General features: G+C 35.8%; 2 protein-coding genes across 5 annotated transcripts in view; one reads left to right on the forward strand and one right to left on the reverse strand.

The window, feature by feature from the left end:
- Window positions 1–1,936: 1,936 nt before the first annotated feature.
- LOC103152157 (sterile alpha motif domain-containing protein 12-like) lies at window positions 1,937–7,886 on the reverse strand. Of its 3 annotated transcripts, none has more exons than XM_016664244.1 (4): window positions 7,781–7,886; window positions 3,585–3,731; window positions 2,634–2,774; window positions 1,937–2,444 (listed from the first exon to the last, which is right to left on the reverse strand). In XM_016664244.1, exons 2-4 carry the CDS (start codon window positions 3,703–3,705, stop codon window positions 2,356–2,358), a joined length of 351 nt encoding a protein of 116 aa, XP_016519730.1. In that variant the 5' UTR covers window positions 3,706–3,731; window positions 7,781–7,886; the 3' UTR covers window positions 1,937–2,355. The 3 variants fall into 3 exon arrangements, with proteins under 3 accessions (XP_016519730.1, XP_007572622.1, XP_016519754.1); XM_007572560.2 differs by having other exon boundaries at window positions 1,937–2,463; XM_016664268.1 differs by lacking the exon at window positions 7,781–7,886 and adding an exon at window positions 5,989–6,872.
- A 1,038-nt stretch (window positions 7,887–8,924) lies between these two features.
- The window catches only part of scara5 (scavenger receptor class A, member 5 (putative)), a 72,721-nt gene continuing 65,298 nt past the window's right edge, over window positions 8,925–16,347 (forward strand). For both annotated transcript variants that reach the window (XM_007572676.2, XM_007572752.2), the window contains exon 1: window positions 8,925–9,197. The gene's annotated coding sequence lies outside the window, so the exon portion shown is untranslated. The remainder of the gene's footprint in view (window positions 9,198–16,347) is intronic.

Raw genomic sequence — 16,347 nt, forward strand, 5'->3', positions numbered from 1 at the left:
ACAATTGATTGGATTAATCGATTATTGAAATAATCATGAAATAGTTTAACTGGAGTAAACAGACAGAGAATGAGGCTAATTACTTAAAAGAAAACATTATCAGAGCAGTAAAGATGTTCAAAAAATTTTAAATTTAAGATTAAAAAAGTATTTTTCTGTAAATGTGTCGTCATTTAAAGTGGTTTCGTTTTAGCTTAACCTGGTTAAAACAAACAAACAGTGAAGAAAATGCCCTGAAACCTGAATGTTTTTAGTCAGAAACAATCTGCTTTTACATAAACATCAACAGAAGACAATAAATCCGTCTTGTTTTTAAATGTCTTATTTTAAAACCCAGGAATTGAAATAAAATATTGATTCTTCAAAAATGACAAGATATCGAAAAGCTGTCTTTTTCAACAGATCATGAAACCTTTTTTATGGTTTATGGATATTAGAGCAGAGATTTTAACTTTTACCTGAGTTTTCTGTGTGTGAAACTTTTACAGTGTAACTGTGGCTGATATGAGTGATGCAACGTTTTATTACACACTTTATCAACTCTGTCCTCAACTCTTATGACTCCTGATTTAAGGGTTTCAAAGAAAGTCTGCATTAATATGTTTTCATTATTATGACCTTTAGCTTTAGCAGTAGATCTTGCTGTGCGCTCTCTCCCGGAGGATTTCCCCGACGACAGAGAAAAACCTGAGTTATGGTGGAAACTCTGGGTATTTATGAGGAGCTGCAGCTGTAAACGCCGCTCCGCCACAAACAAATGATTCATGATTGCACTCCGGCGTCCAAAAGACGGATGATTAGGAAGAAAGCAAACAGCCAAGATTATGTTGCAAAAGCAGCACTTTTTATTTCACTGCCTGAAACTTTTTGACGCGCAGCACAAACGGTATTGATGTCGGCAACGCAGCATTAAAGATCCGCATCTTTAGATAAGCTGCTTTATCAATGCAAACAATTATTTAAATGCTTCTCTTTCTACATCAAAGTAAAAAAATAATATTTTTTTAGTTTAGATCAGTCAGAAAAGAAAGAAAAGAAACAGCAAAACTATTTCAGTTCAGGTTTTGTAATTTAGTATCAGAAATATCAGAAGAAGCTGCACAGATGCATCTTATTTAGCAGATTTCTGTTTAAAGTAGTTTTTTTTCTTTTACTAATTTTAATTTGTTTGTTTTTTTTTCCTGTGGCAAAAACTTGAAAAGCTCAAACTCTGTTGATCTGACTTCTTTAACATTTTTGTGTTTAGCTGTGAACTAAAAAGACAAATATCTAATAATAAGCACAAACCAACATGAACTGGAAGATAAATTCATGTTATTGAGAAATGAAAATAAATGTCAAAGTCTGTTTTAAAGAAAAAACTGAAAATATATTTCAGAAGGGAAGCATATCAGCATCTTCTGGTTTACTTTTTATGTTTTAAAGTTTTATATATAGGAAGAAAAAAGCTGAAATAAATTCTTTATTACATTTTCAGATTTTTAGTCTTTTGCTTTACAATAAATGTTTCCAAGATGAAAAATTTCAAACTGAAAATTACAAAAACAAAGAAAATGTTGTGACCTACTTTTCCATCAAACCTTGAGTCCAAATTAATGTTTTTAGAATAAAAATGTTAGAATAAAACAATGAATGGATGGAAAACGGCTCAATGAGCTGCGACTCCATTCAACATATAAATGTTCAAACTGGAACTGCAAAAATAAACCGAAACAACAATTCTGAAAAAACTCAAAGTTTTTGTGTTTGGATGAGAAGTTTTTTTTTTACTGTATGGAAATTAGTTCATTTTGCAAAAATGCAGCGTTACTGGATTTTATTACTGGTAAAACAGACGAAGACGACGACAGGAAGTAGTGCACTGTAAAACATTTAGTTGTGTCTACGACCTTCTGCTCTTTAAGTGAAACAAATTTAGCAAGTTTTAGATTTGAACCTAAATGAAAGAGTTTTATTATGACAAAATATTGAACTGTTCATACTGTATAAATACTTTATACATGTACTTACAAAAAGAAAATCAGCAAACAAAATACTTTTCTAGACCTGGAAACAGAATTTTTATTTTTATTTTTGCAGTTCTTAGCATCAACCACAAGGGCTTTCTGGATGCTGGAAGTGTTATCTAATACAGATTTCAGGATATTTGATACTGGTATGGTTAAACAGAATACAGACGGAGGAAAAGGACGGAGACAAATGGACAATGGGGATAAAAAAAAGACAACCAGACAAAAACTAATCTCATCCATCTGCGAGGGTCAAATTTCACACAGGAAATGGGTTTCTCTCTCTCTCTCTCTCTCTCTCTTCCCATCGATCCTCCTCTCTGTTCACCTTCTCTTGTTATTTCCATCACTGCCACCTTTCAATCTCCTTCGCACAGATGAATGGACAGACGGGAAATAAAAAACCCAGCTGGTATCTTTCTGTCGTTTCGCCGTCTTTATGAAGAAAAACAGTCTGGTCAGGAGACAAGAGATCAAATAAAGTCAATGTTTACTGAGCTTACATGTTTTTAAGCTCTGAGCCAAATGAGCTGTTTTCATCTATGTTAATGCTGCACTTCTGTGCAGAGCTGATTTTTCTGACTGTACTGTATCAGTATGCTGCTCAGCCGCTGGTGTATTTACCAGAGCAGATGTCATTGAGTTCATTGATTTCTTCCTGAACTCTGAGAAGCAGAAGGTCCTGCAGTATTTCCTGCTGCTGCTCGTCGTCCTCCACCCCGAGAAGCTGCAGGTGATGTTCCCTTAGTCTCAGTAGAGCTCGGCCTGCAAAGTCATTTACAACCCACAAATCAGCATTCACAGCAGGAGACTGAACTAAAGATGTTTTCACACCTCATAGTCCAAAACTGCTACATTTGTTACATTTTCAGCTGCTCCGGTTTTCTTATTTATCAAAGCTTTCAAAAAACATGTTCCCCTCCCCGCCAGAGGGGGCACTGCAGCAAAAACCACTGAAGAAAACGATATAAAAACCTCTAAACAAGACATGAGCGCAACTTTCTTCTCCACGGAATGTTTTGCTTTGTTTTGTCTTTGGTAAAAAGTGTTAGACTTAATGTTTGTTTTGGTTGTATTTACCCAGAATGCCCCGCGCTGTAGTTCACTTCCTGTTAGAGTTCACTTTGATCAAACTCAGACTGAGAGTTCGCTTTTTTGGTCGATTACGCATTCGCACCTCGCCAAATGAACCGGACTTTCTAGTCAAACGAACTACGGTTAGCGGACTGAACCGGGCCGGTGGGAACGCACCCTTTGTTTTTCAGTCTTTGCTTCATCCTTCTTTACTTACTGTAACATCAGTTACCTTTTGGGAACTCTTTCTGTGTTTACCACTCTTTCTTACGTCAACCAAACCAAGACCGATTTCTCAAGGCGGACCAGAGTTGACGTTTTTGGTCAAGTACACATTCACACTTCCCTAAACGAACCAGATTGTCTGGCCCAGAATACACTGGGTTGGTGTGAACGCATCCTAAAACCCCGTAGAACTTAACATAAAATCTTTTGCTAACACTGATTATAAACCAAACGTCTTCTGGTCGTTTAGATTTAAAAAGACGGGATTATTTGTACCTGATATGTCGTGTTTGATGATGCCTTTGTAGAGAATCTCCATGAGTCCTGGATGCTGCTCCTGAATCCACTCCAACACCTCTTCCACGGACCAGGACGACACCGGATGCAGCTCGCTCATTATCCCCAAACTACCGCAGCATCACCCTGGCATGGAAAACAAAAACCGTGAACCATGAGGGTACAATACGCTCAAACAAAGTCAGAGTCTTCCCTGGTGTCTCCTTACATCAAGAAGAAAAACATTAGAGATCCATCTTCCTAACATACCAGCTGGTTGCTGATTGGACGATTAGAAAAAGGATCTCCAAAGAGACAAAAGATAAAAACGTTTTTATATGTTTGGAAGGGGCAGTGCTGCGTCCCTGTTCTCATGTTTTGCTTTTTAGCTTAAACTTGTTGACTGAGTATTCTTCTTCATGCTTCTTTTCTATAAAACCAATTCTTCCAGGCGCTGAAGAAGCATAACATCTTTGAAAAGCAGAAGTGGAGCCTCCTGCACAACCAACAAGAATGGCAAGTCAACAACAAAGCACTTGTCTTTTCCAGCACGTTGCACAGCGCCGTCATTCTGTTGGGATTTTTCAAACGCTGCTCCATAAAAATCACATGTTGTTTCCCAAAAAAGCAGAGAAATTATAAATGATTTCTGTCCCCAGACGACCAGATCTCAGCTGTGAACTTGCACACATCCGCTCACTGACATTCACCCTTCAGGCGCATCGTCTCAAAACTCGTCTGTCTGTGGCGTCAGGACTTTAACACTAACAGTTTCTGACACGTGCCGCCGCGTCGCCTTCTTCTTCCACATAAGCCTATTTTCCAGTGAACATTTTGAGCTGAATCTCAGTACGTTCGAAGGTCAAAAAACACTTTCTTTTTATGATTTTTTACAGGCTCCCTCAGGTTTGGGCTTCTGTTACAGTCCCTCTGGGTTACGGTGCTGTAGTGCAAAAACCTGCTAAACTGTTGATGTGACCTTTTCAGCAGGCCAGGCGAGTTATTAGGGCTGTAAATACAGGAATGCAATTTCCTGAGTTAATTAAGGATGAGGTATGATTGGCTGAGACAATAACGAGCTCCCAGCGGAGTGAGTGACATACAGAAAGTGACCGGGGCAAAGAGATGGAGGAAGTTAACCCTCAAAGTGTGGCTGGGCTGAAGGAAATCTGACGGCGTTCTGCAGTGCTGATGTTCAGCATGAGGGCAGCATTTCCTGAACCTTACAGGCCTCAGTGGGTCTGGTTTTATAGACACATAAACTCACTGTATATACAGCTTGTCTCATTTGCTGGAAGCACTTTAATTTAGATTTAGCTACTGAACCAGGACTTGTAAACAAATGTAATATGCACCAACGCACATTACTGCTTCCTATAGATCTCCGTTACTAAACGCAGCAGCTTTTGCTTTTTCTGCAGCCACCAAAGTGAAAACAGACACATTTCTCCTACTTTTTTACTTTATTTTAACTTGAACACAAAAAGCTGTTTGTAGTTTCATTTGAGAAAGGTGAAGACCAACTCAAACATCCAGATGTATCCGACTTTTAAAAGGTTTCTGACTGAAAACATGAAGTAGGCTAAAAGGTTAAGGAGCAATAATCTATTTCATAAAAGAAAGTCAATAACAGATTCATCTGGAACGGAAAATGTGATGATTGGAGACGCTTTGAAAACCATCAATGCATCAGACGGCGCGGTAGAGCCATCGCAGATGAAAAAAGGACTAAATCCCCCAAAAAACTCTGAAATTTTGAGATTAACCTCAGAACATTTCTAGAAAAACAAGGACATTTTCGAACTCCAATAGAAAAAAAAACCTAGAAAAAGAATTCTGAAATTTTTAGATGACTCAGAAATGATAAAAATTTTCAAAACTTGAACATTTTCAAATTTTGAAACTAAGAAATTTCCAAGTTTTTTGTAGAAAATTTTGTAGATTAATCTCAAAATTTCTGATTTTTCAAACTCAGAAATTTCCATATCTGATTAATATGGAATTTTCTCACATATATTAAACTTCTGAAGCTCATAAATGTCCAATTTCTGAGTTCTTTGCTGTAAATTTACTAAGTTTTTCCTGCCTGCAGTGGCAGATGAGCAATAGATATTTATCTGAAGCAACACCACATCAGGAAATGGAAGAAATCAGATTTTTTATTTGTGTGGGGTGTTGGGCCTTTCAGACTGCCCTGAAAAAGTTGGGTATTGGTCACATAATGGGAAAAAAGAAATAAAAAAGAACATTTTGTTTGGTTTGTGAACGTAGCCTTTGTATTTCATTAAATGTGTTTGATCCAGAATATTTGAGACAGTAAAACAAAAACATGAGAAAGTCTGCAAGAGGAAAACCTTTTCACGGTGCGGAGTGCTTTAAAAATATGAATCTTATTTGAGTTAATCCCAAACAGAAGCGTCAGAGTCGTTCCTTTGCCGCTCTCCAGCAGGTCTGCTGCTGCTTGAAGGAGACCAGGATGAATTTGCTCCTGCAAGCCAATTTGCCAGAACCTTGCAGGAGGTCGCAGGTCTGCCGGGAAATATTCTGAATAAGTTGGAAAACAACATTTACGTCCCGTAGCTCAAGCAGAAATCCTCTCTGTCACTTTCATATTTCAGAGATGCAGCCAGCAGATTATATGGTCTCATAAAATGAGACGAATTGTGGCATAACTGAAGCCTGCCAAGATGTAACTTCGCCACCTTGTGGTTTCCTGGAGAATTACAACAAAAAAAATGGGGGGAATGAAGTAAAATAATGTGGCTGCATAGTGTTCATATTCACCTGCCTTCTGATTAGGTGCAGAAACTGCTTTTCTCAGTGTCATCTCACTCTGAATGTCAAGAGATCTTGCAAAATATGTCTAAAAGTATAAGTCAGGAGAAGAGCACAAAATAATTTCTAACAGTGTAGAGATGAGAATATGGTGAAAAAGTGATGAAAAGTCAAAGAACGTCATTAAAAGAGGTGAGATGGAATTAATTTATTACTAATTAAAACATCCAAGGTTTGTAAAAAAAAAAAATATCTAAAGTTTCCCAAAGCTTGTGTAATGGACGACTTTACTAAGGTTTGTTCTGCTAAAGAACACTGGAGGTAAGGCGGTGGGGGAAGCATCATGCTTTGGGGCGTTTTTTCTGGAACCAGGCTGTTGGCAAGCGCAGCAGGAATGACCAGTTCCAGCAAAACGTTCAGGCTTTGGGTAGCAAGCCGAACATGAAGAGGAGTTTTATCTGTTCAGCACAGCAGTGGAGAAAGCAAACTGTCAGAAAACAGACAAACAGAACCAAAATGTCTCCAGATTCAGTTTAACTGGTCCAATTCATAGCCATAAAGTCATATTCAGATCCAAATGCTGCAGCTTATTTATGTGGCAGAGCAAAATCTAAGTTATTCAAGACAACTATTAATTATTTTATACCAAAGATTCAACTGAAAAATAGCATATTGACGTTTACTTGGCTTATTCTGAAAAATATAGAGAAATTTAAGACTAATTTCACTAATACCAATAATTATTTTATAATTTAATACTTGGTTTAGGCTGCTTTTTACTTATTTCTGCCACAATGTATTGATAAGAATAAATAGATTTTTGATTCTTGTGATTTTGTTAAAACATTGCAGTTTGAGTTAACTTTAAGAATACTTTAAGAAACTTGTTTCCACTGCATAAACTTACATATATACTTATAATATCTTAATATCAAGATAGAACAATTCATAAGTGTATTTAAAGTATGATTAAACTGAAACGTGGATATAATTAGAGCAATGGCAGCAGAGAGAAAAGAGTTGCGTTTATTTTAAATCAACTTCAATAAACTAAAATGTGAACCACGAGTATCTAATATTATATATAGCGTCTTTCTGCATACTTTTATGTTTAATTTGGCAAATTTATAGATTTAAATTTAAAGCACACTTTTTACAAAGTTAAAACTGTTCCAGTGTCTGAAAGAGCATTAAATTAGCTGGTTTCTACACATGGTCCGTATTATACTGATATAATTATCAAAATGATCGTCAGATCAGCAGAAAGAAGCGACCCGCCCAATATGAAGAACAACTCACTGTTTCTAAACGTCAAACATGAAAATCACAGTTAAAGTTGAACTCAGAAACGGATTATATCTCAGATTATGTCTCACAGATTATGTCTCACAGATTATGTTTCAGTTATTTGCCGTTTTTACCTTCAGTTCGGTATGTTTGATGTTGGACCTCCTGAATACCTGCCCAACCCAAGGACGTTTCAGCTCAGGTATCTTTACGCCCCGCCCACTCCGTGATGCCTTCAGGTGTTGTCAGGAATGTTTTGACGTCACTGGTAAAGATAATTATGTTGCGTAAATGTTTGATTTTGTTATAGTAGTCAACACTTTTCACTGAATAATAACAAAACAGGAGTAAATCTTTGCTAAAAATTTTAGATTAATCTCAGAAATTTTCTAGACAAAACTCGTAAATTACTTAGTTATAAAAGTCTAAACTTTGCTAGGAAAATGAGAGAAATCTTGAGATTAATCTCAGACATTTTTGAGGAAAAAAATATATTTCTCAGGTTAAAAGTTAAAATAATTCCTAAAAAACTCAGACATTTTTATATTAATCTCAGAAATTTTCTAGACAAAACTTGTAAATTTTTAAGTCAAAAATTTGCTAGAAAAAATGAGAAATTTTTTAATTAATCTCAACATTTTGAGAATTTTTTTATATATATTTCTGAGTTTTAAAGGTTTAAAAATTTGCTAAAAAAACATTTTTCCTGAAATTTTCCAGACAAAACTCGCTTCCTAGTTTCTTCAAATTTCTTGGCTTCAACTGTTGATTTACTTTCGAAACTTAGAAATTTCCTAGTTTTTTTTTTTTTTTTTTTTTTTTTGAAAATTTCTGAGATTTGTTTTCACAAATTTTTAACTGTTGGAGCTAAAAGATTTCCAAAATGTTTCTAGAAAAATTCTGATAGTAATTTTAAAAAAATTCTCAGTTTTTAATCTAGGAAATATTCCACTTTCCAGAATCAGAAATGTCCATATTTTTTCTTGAACATTTTTGAGATTGATCTAAAATTTTCTAAGCTTGTTTTTCACATATTTTCAACTTTTGGAGCTCAAAAAATTCAAGTTTTATATCGACATTTTTGTAGATTAATTTTTTTTTCTTTTTTCGGAAATTTATTCCTCGTCTTTTCTATCATTAACGGCCCTAAAACGCAGTAAAAACATGTTGAACTCAGATTTTAATAGTGATTTCTCCTCTGTGTCCAGCAGAGGGCGCACACGTCCAGCTCCTGGAGAAACGTGACTCTCCTTCCTGTCTGCACTCAAGCAGCGGCAGAGCGTCTCTGGACGTTGGTAGTGGTCACATGACGATGTTGTGGATTTATTATTCCACATGTCCGCGTTTGGGCTGCACTGCAAGGCTGCTGACAGTCTCTGCAACACTGACAGGAGGAGTTCATGCTGCAGTTTCTCTTTTCTCTCGGTTTAGTTAAAGGTAGCGGTGATTTCACTTTCAGGAGGTAAAAAGCGTGAAGACGCAACTGTTTGGAGGAGATTATGAGGAAGGCAGAGCTGTGATTTTTGTTCCTTTTCACTTCTGAGGCAGAAGGTGAGACTATTTTTTTTTTATTATTATTTATCTAATCTCATGATTATCATCATATATTGTGCATAGTTTCAATAAACAATCAATTGTTTATTGATAAAGCATTAAATGTGACCAATTTTAATGCTTTATCTGCATTTTTGTTGCTTTTAATGTGTCAATAATAATTAAAAAAATCCTGTTTTACAAAATCAACAAATAAACTGAACGTTTGACCTCCTAAATTGAAGTCAAGATCTGTTAATTTCTCACTGAAATCTAGATGAATAGATAGCTCCACACCTGATTTGCTGCATTTTTCCATCACAGCTTTGAGCTTCAAAAGACAGGAAATTCATTTAATGCAATTCATCCGCAGAAAATGGTTACTTTGTGTTTCAGCAGTCATGAATGAAGTATCTTTTTAATGAGGGGAGAAAATAGGTTAATGTCCACGGGTGACTGAACTTTGGCATGGGAGTTTTCTATGATGTCAATAGAGAGATTGTGTTTTATATGACTCATATGCTTCAATTTTACAGGTAATTTGACTTCTAAAATGAGTTTTATAGCTTTGAACTATCCATTTGGATCCAGCTGAGACCACACACACTGGAGACAGTCGGATGTTTGTTGGAGACAAATGACAAGATAATTCAGTTCTCTCATGTTGAGAGGTCAGAGAGTGGCCGACCTGCTTTTATGTCGATTTCCTTCAGTCCATCAAACTGGAACGTTTTGAACAAACTCCAGGTTCTGTAGAGCACTTTCATTCACTTTTCACAAAGACATGCCAGCATTTATTTCAATATTGTCCTACTACTCCATTTAATTTCAGAACATGGAGACACACAAAAAACAGAATATCTAGTGCTGGTAACTTTCTATGTTAGAAAAAGTAAAGAGTGCGTAGCAATACGTTAAGCACAGCAATATCTCATTTCATTGACTTTCAGTGTTCGACACAGAAAGGCAGGCTCAGGTTTATTTGATTCCCCAACGGGTAATTGATGTTAAAGCAAGTAAAAAAAGAAGAAAAAATACATAAAATGAAATAGTGTCGGGATGATGCGCTTTAATCAAACTCTAGTTTGTTTATCTAGAACGTCTGGTTCGTTTGCGAGGTGTGAATGTGAAATTGGGCCAGAAAAGTGAACTCTGGTGCTGTTTGAATACAAGCAGCCCAAAGTCCGCTCCAAAAGTAGGAAGTGGAGTACAGTGCCGGGCATTCTGGGTAAATACAATCATAGCAAACACGTGACTCTAGAGCTAACAGGAGAAATCATAGACATAATATAAGAATAGACGCCTCATGGACCGCTCTCGCCTATTGTCGCTGACGAGATTTAGAGCGGCCATCTTGGAGGGGTACTCCACTCCACTCAGCGTTATGTGTTTAGCAGCACAATGACGTATCAGCGCATTTAATCGATCATAGCACACTTTTTTGTTACTGTAAACCATATTCAAACATCTATCAAAGCAACATTTATAAACAATTGTATTTTTTAAATAGGTTTTTAATACATAGTTCATCATATTTAAATATGCTTAGTGGCTATAACAATAGAATAGGAATGGAATATTCTGATATCGATGTATGAAGAGCATATTACAAAGCACACAGCCGTTCATAATTTATTTAATAAATTATTTAGTAATATCTATATTTATATAACTATACAAACACCAATAAATAATGATTAATAATGAATCATATATATTGGATACATGTATGTATATATATATATATATGGTTTGGTTGTTTGACACATTGAAATTTTGCTTGCTAATCGAACTGAATCTACTGGACTGTCAGGAGAGAAAACGCCAAAGTTCACACTGACCTCCATTCTCTTTTGTCTTAATGTGACCTGTGTCTGATCATGACTGTCAACGCAGATCAGATCTTTTTGAATCGACCCAGATGGGGTTGGATATCCGATACTGTCTGATCTTTTCAAATGTGACCAGAATCTGATCGTCCAGGTCGCGTTCATCCAACCTGAACGTCACTCATACCCGACCAACGCACCATTCTGCATCCTGATACTTGCAAGAGGGAAGAAAAACAACAACCATGGCAGACCATGATAAGATGTAAATGTTCTGGCTCTTTTTGGACAACAACTTTAAAATCATTAGCTATGCTCCATCGTTAGCATCCATGTTCACTTCTGCAAACACTCAGCACTTCTTTTATAGTGGTTGGCAAAACACTGTGTGTGACGTCATTGCGCCCTCTACTGCGCATGCGGGACACTTTCAGGTCGTTTTCAGTTCACACTAGAGATCCCATACAAGTTGCATTTGGAAATGGAAACCAAAAATGTCAAATTTGACAAAAACTGGAATTGGGTCACTTCAGTATGAACACAGCATAAATAATATGAGAGTAATACAGGGTGTCAAAACCAAACCAATAACTGGTTCCCACTTTACTGTAGGCTGGACAATATGGCTGAAGAATGTATCGCGATATAAACGTATCGATAAATATTGATTCGTTTTTTGTTTAAATATCAAAACTATTGCGAAACTGTTCATGTGAGCTTCTCTCTTTCCATCTCTAGCTGTTATGCTCATTTTCTTCTTTTACTTACAAGAAGTTACGAAGCACAGTGGTGAAAACTGAAACATCTGCCAGTTACTCACCAGGGTGTTGCTGGGTAACCACAGAATGAGTGAGACACAAATTTACTCAAGTAAGAGTAGCACGACTTTGCTTAACATATTTTTACTCAAGTAAAAGTAATGGTACTATTTGTGAAATTACTCAAGTAAGAGTAAAAAAGTATTTGGTAAAAAGTACTGGTCAAAACGTCAGTCGTTCAATATTTAAAAATTACATAAAAATATAAACTTATGTGTAAATGGTGGTCTATTTTAAAATAATTTATATAAATAATATCAGAATCTTTCAATGTAAAACTTTTGAAACTTCAACAAAAACTGCAGATGTGTGTCTGGTAATTTTAGGTTAAAATAAGCTTGTTGATTGTTCAGTAAAGTGGGTTGAGTGTGGAGAAATTTTACTTAAGCAAAAGTAGAAATACTTCATAATAAATTGACCCAAGTAAAAGTACAGTTCAGCACAGTAAAAATACTCCTAAAAGTATTTTTTCCCAAAGTGTTACTCAAGTAAATGTAACTGGTTACTCTGGTTAGTTGTTGCTACCAACCTAGTGTGGCTGTTTAAAACCTCGTACTAAAGCAAAAAGTGTTTTAAAAGATGACTCAATAAAAGACACTTTTTGAAAACATTTTCTGTCATTTGTAATTTCTTTTTTAACAAATAAAACCACGACAAAATATCTATTAAAGTGGGATTTGTTTTGAAAAAATCAGATTTTATTTTTAAGCTCTGATTCCAGGTGTCGGTTCTGAGTAAGACGCATCACTTTGCTTTCCCACCATCTTTCCTCGACACTGAGAGAGCAAATAAACGATTAGCGTCGTGTCCCACAGAACTTGGGGTAGAAAGAAGATAATCGCTCCACACAGACGCACGCAAACACTCGCTGAAGTTTGGGTTTTTTGCGTGTTTCGTGCGATCTCCTAGCAGCGTAGATGATTCCTGCCTAAATGTCAACTTGAGCCTTATATCCCACTTTAATGAAAAAGTCCTGACTGAGCGCTTTTTAACCACTTTCTCAAACACAGAGTGAGTTCACAGCCACAACTCCCGACTCTCATTTCATCTCTGTCACTGCCTTTCTGTCCTCTGTCCTTTCTGTTTGTTTTATGTTCTTCCACTTCACTTCTGTTTGATTTAGATGGAGCGCGGCGTGGGAAAGTCTGCAGGCCGAACATGATTTACCGACACTAAACAGTATGAGAATTTTGTTAAAACGTCAGTTAAAATCTGGACAAATAGGCTGTTAAAAGTCAGAGTGCTTTTGATAACAGACTCAACTCATTTGCCATTGCTGGAAATAATAAACAGTGAATTAGGCGAGTTATGCTTCCTATTTAGCGTGAAGTTTATTGATTCTTTACCAAAACAGAACATATTGTCATGTCATTTTGAAGTCATACAGGTGCATTTCAGCAAATAATATTAAAAAGTGTCATTTATTTTTTGTAACTCCATTCATTTATTTCTGTTATTTTAAAGATTATGGCTTACAGCTAATAAATTCAGCTTCTGATGAAATCAGAACGCATAAAATTTAGAGCACAGGAAGACATTAGCTGCGTCTACATTGACTGCAGAATTGTGCAAATTGCAATTAAGAAAATAGTTTTGCTTAATGGAAACTGCAATTTCGAAAAAACAAAATTTTTTTGATGAGTTTTCACATCAGAATGAGATATTTTTTGCTGTATCAAAATTTGTGCTTTTTGTCATTGTTGGGAATGATTAACAGTGAATTAGGCGAGTTATGTTTCCTATTTAGCGTGAAGTTTATTGCTTAATTATTAATTTTTAAATATGAAATTAAGTTTCATCCGTTACTCAGTACTTTTGTACCAAATACTTTTTTAGTCTTACTTAAGTAATTTCTTGGATGGCTATTTTTTTACTTTTCAGTAAAAATATATTGAAGTACCTCTACTCTTATTTTAGTAAAATTTCTGGATTTTCTACCCACTGAATGAAGAACAAACATGTTTTAACCAAAACTTCAAGTTAAGCGAAGTGGTGCTACTCTTACTTGAGTACAATCTTTGTCTACTCTCTACCTAACTCACTCATTCCGTGGTTACCTAGCAACTCACTCACTCTTTGGTTACCTAGCAACTCACTCACTCACTCTTTGGTTGCCTAGCAACACCCTGTTAAGTAGTGCTAGTCTTACTTCAGTACATTTTTTGGGCACTCTACCCACCTCTGGTGAAAATGAAAACAGTTAACGTGTAACTATTTTTGGCCTTTCTGTTGCTGTTGTGGCTGATAAAGTTAAAACGAGGAATTTATCGACTAAATCGTGTTAACGCTATCGGTCTGCCTCCTGTTGACAGGATTCCTGTTGGTTTTTAATGTTTTAAAAGGTTGCACTTATGGCTTCTCCATTTGTACCGACATGTAGCTTATAAATTGTGTCAGCAGCTGGTTTCCACTCAAACTGTTTACCACTTTAGTCCCAATGGCTGCTTTGATTGGGCCTTTAAGTGGAAACTAAATCAGTCTTATAATGCATGAAAAAGACAAAAGCTTGAGATCTGTTTCCTATGAGCAGCAGCTGGAGAAATTCATCTGCTCTGCACAGCATTAAGTGAGTTTAGAAAATGAGTCAATCAATCTGTTAAAGCTTTCAAGCCAAATAAATTCACTAATTTTGCTATTACAAAGAGTGCAGTGTCTTAGAGTTAGTGTCTAACATATATAATAAATGTTTCCAGGATTAACTCAATAAATAATATATCTTTTTAGATGTTTCTCCAATATAATTATCATCTGTAGCACTATATTTACCTCTGTGCTTTTTGAAATACTGCATTTAGCCCCGTTGGAGAGTTATTGACAATTATCCTCAGGAACGTCTGTAAATATTTGGTCCTTTTCTATCAGGTTTTAAGCAGAAAAAAATTAATTGTTGGGGAATTTTATCAAATGAGATCACAAGTGAACAGCACTTCCTAAACTGGTACAAAGCTTAGTTAAAGTTACACAGTTAAAAATTTGCAGCGGTAGTTTGGGTTAAATGTTTGTAATTTCTGACTGCGTAACTTTACAAATGGCCGCCCACACCGCCTCTGATGTGACGTAATATTGCTAGCGGTAGCCGCCATGCTTCACATTCCTCCCTCCTGGTTGGTATGAAAGGTAAATCACTCTTTGACCGACTTCTCTGCTCGTTTGAACGTGATTTCATTCAGGTTTTATATCTCCTGAAGAGCCAAGCAGATGGATTGGAGCTAAAATGCAGCCAGCGTCCAACCAAACTGGCAGAAGGACAAATTGCTCAACTCTGGGTTAGAGAGATACAGTCTTTACTGCACCAGGATTTCCTTCTGTTTGTTTATGTTGGACTTTTCAGTGTGAGTCTGAGAGTTTGTTGTAGTTTGAACTGAGCAGTGATGATGAGAGCTTTCACAGCTGGCCTATCGCATTAGCCTCTGTAGAGGGTAGTAAAGAAGAAAAACATACATAATTGGACATACTCATTAAAAGCAAAATACACCTGTAAGGTGTTTATATTGTTAAAAAAAACAGATTCTTCATTTAACTTTGCATAAAAATATTTTAATTTGGTAAAAATGTTTTATTTCACTGAATTTTAGCTTTAAATCCTCAGTTTAGAGAAAACCGGCTGCTATAATTAATGCTAAATAACATTCAGCATTTAAAATAGCTTATTGTTTTAAATAGATTTCAGCTTAGTGAAAATACAGTGAATGAGGCTTCAAGATAAACAGAATATAATAGTTTTAAATCAATAAATCAATCAAGTTTATTTTTATAGCACATTTCAGCAACAAGCCATTTCAAAGTGCTTTACATAAAATATAAAAAACACACACAAAAATACAAAGTAATAAAACACACTGTGTTCATCTCAGGTCCAGTTTGACTTCCTAACAATTCAAGTTCACTGAATTTATGAAATTAAGTTGGTGGTTAAAATCAGTCCAGCAGTTTCTGCCACTAAACATTAAATACAATATAATAAACAACCCTAAACAAACTACAGAGCAATAGCTCCCAATGAGCAGGTAGCAGCAGTTGTAAAATTAAACATAGCTAAAATGCACAACATTAATAATAACAGTTAAAAACATTCCAAACGTACCAAAATTACTCATGAAACACTGTGCATGATTACATTTGTCTAAAATATATGTTAAGATATAATACTTGTAAAGAAAACAGAGCTGATAATAATATATACCACGGTTACAGAGCGGCAACAGAAAAAGGGGGCGGAGCTTGTCAGTTACTGGTTGCTATGGTAACCACCAACTGCCAAGAGCTGAACTTCACATCGTTAAAGTAAAACCCTGATGCACATAAACACAGTAAACCAGTAAACATTACATTCAGTCAAGTACTGACATTACACATCAAAATGTTGGTCAATGTTTCATTAATATGGTTCAAAAGTGACTCTAAGGTGGGTTTTTAGTTTAGATTTAAGGGAACTCAGTGTTTCAGCTGTTTAGTTTTCTGGAAGTTTGTTCCAGATTTGTGGTGAACGCATTAAGCAAAGTTGGTTTATATTATTATTAT

Source organism: Poecilia formosa, unplaced genomic scaffold, assembly GCF_000485575.1.
Source record: "Poecilia formosa unplaced genomic scaffold, Poecilia_formosa-5.1.2 Scaffold1, whole genome shotgun sequence".
In the NCBI taxonomy this organism is placed as follows: Eukaryota; Metazoa; Chordata; class Actinopteri; order Cyprinodontiformes; family Poeciliidae; genus Poecilia; species Poecilia formosa.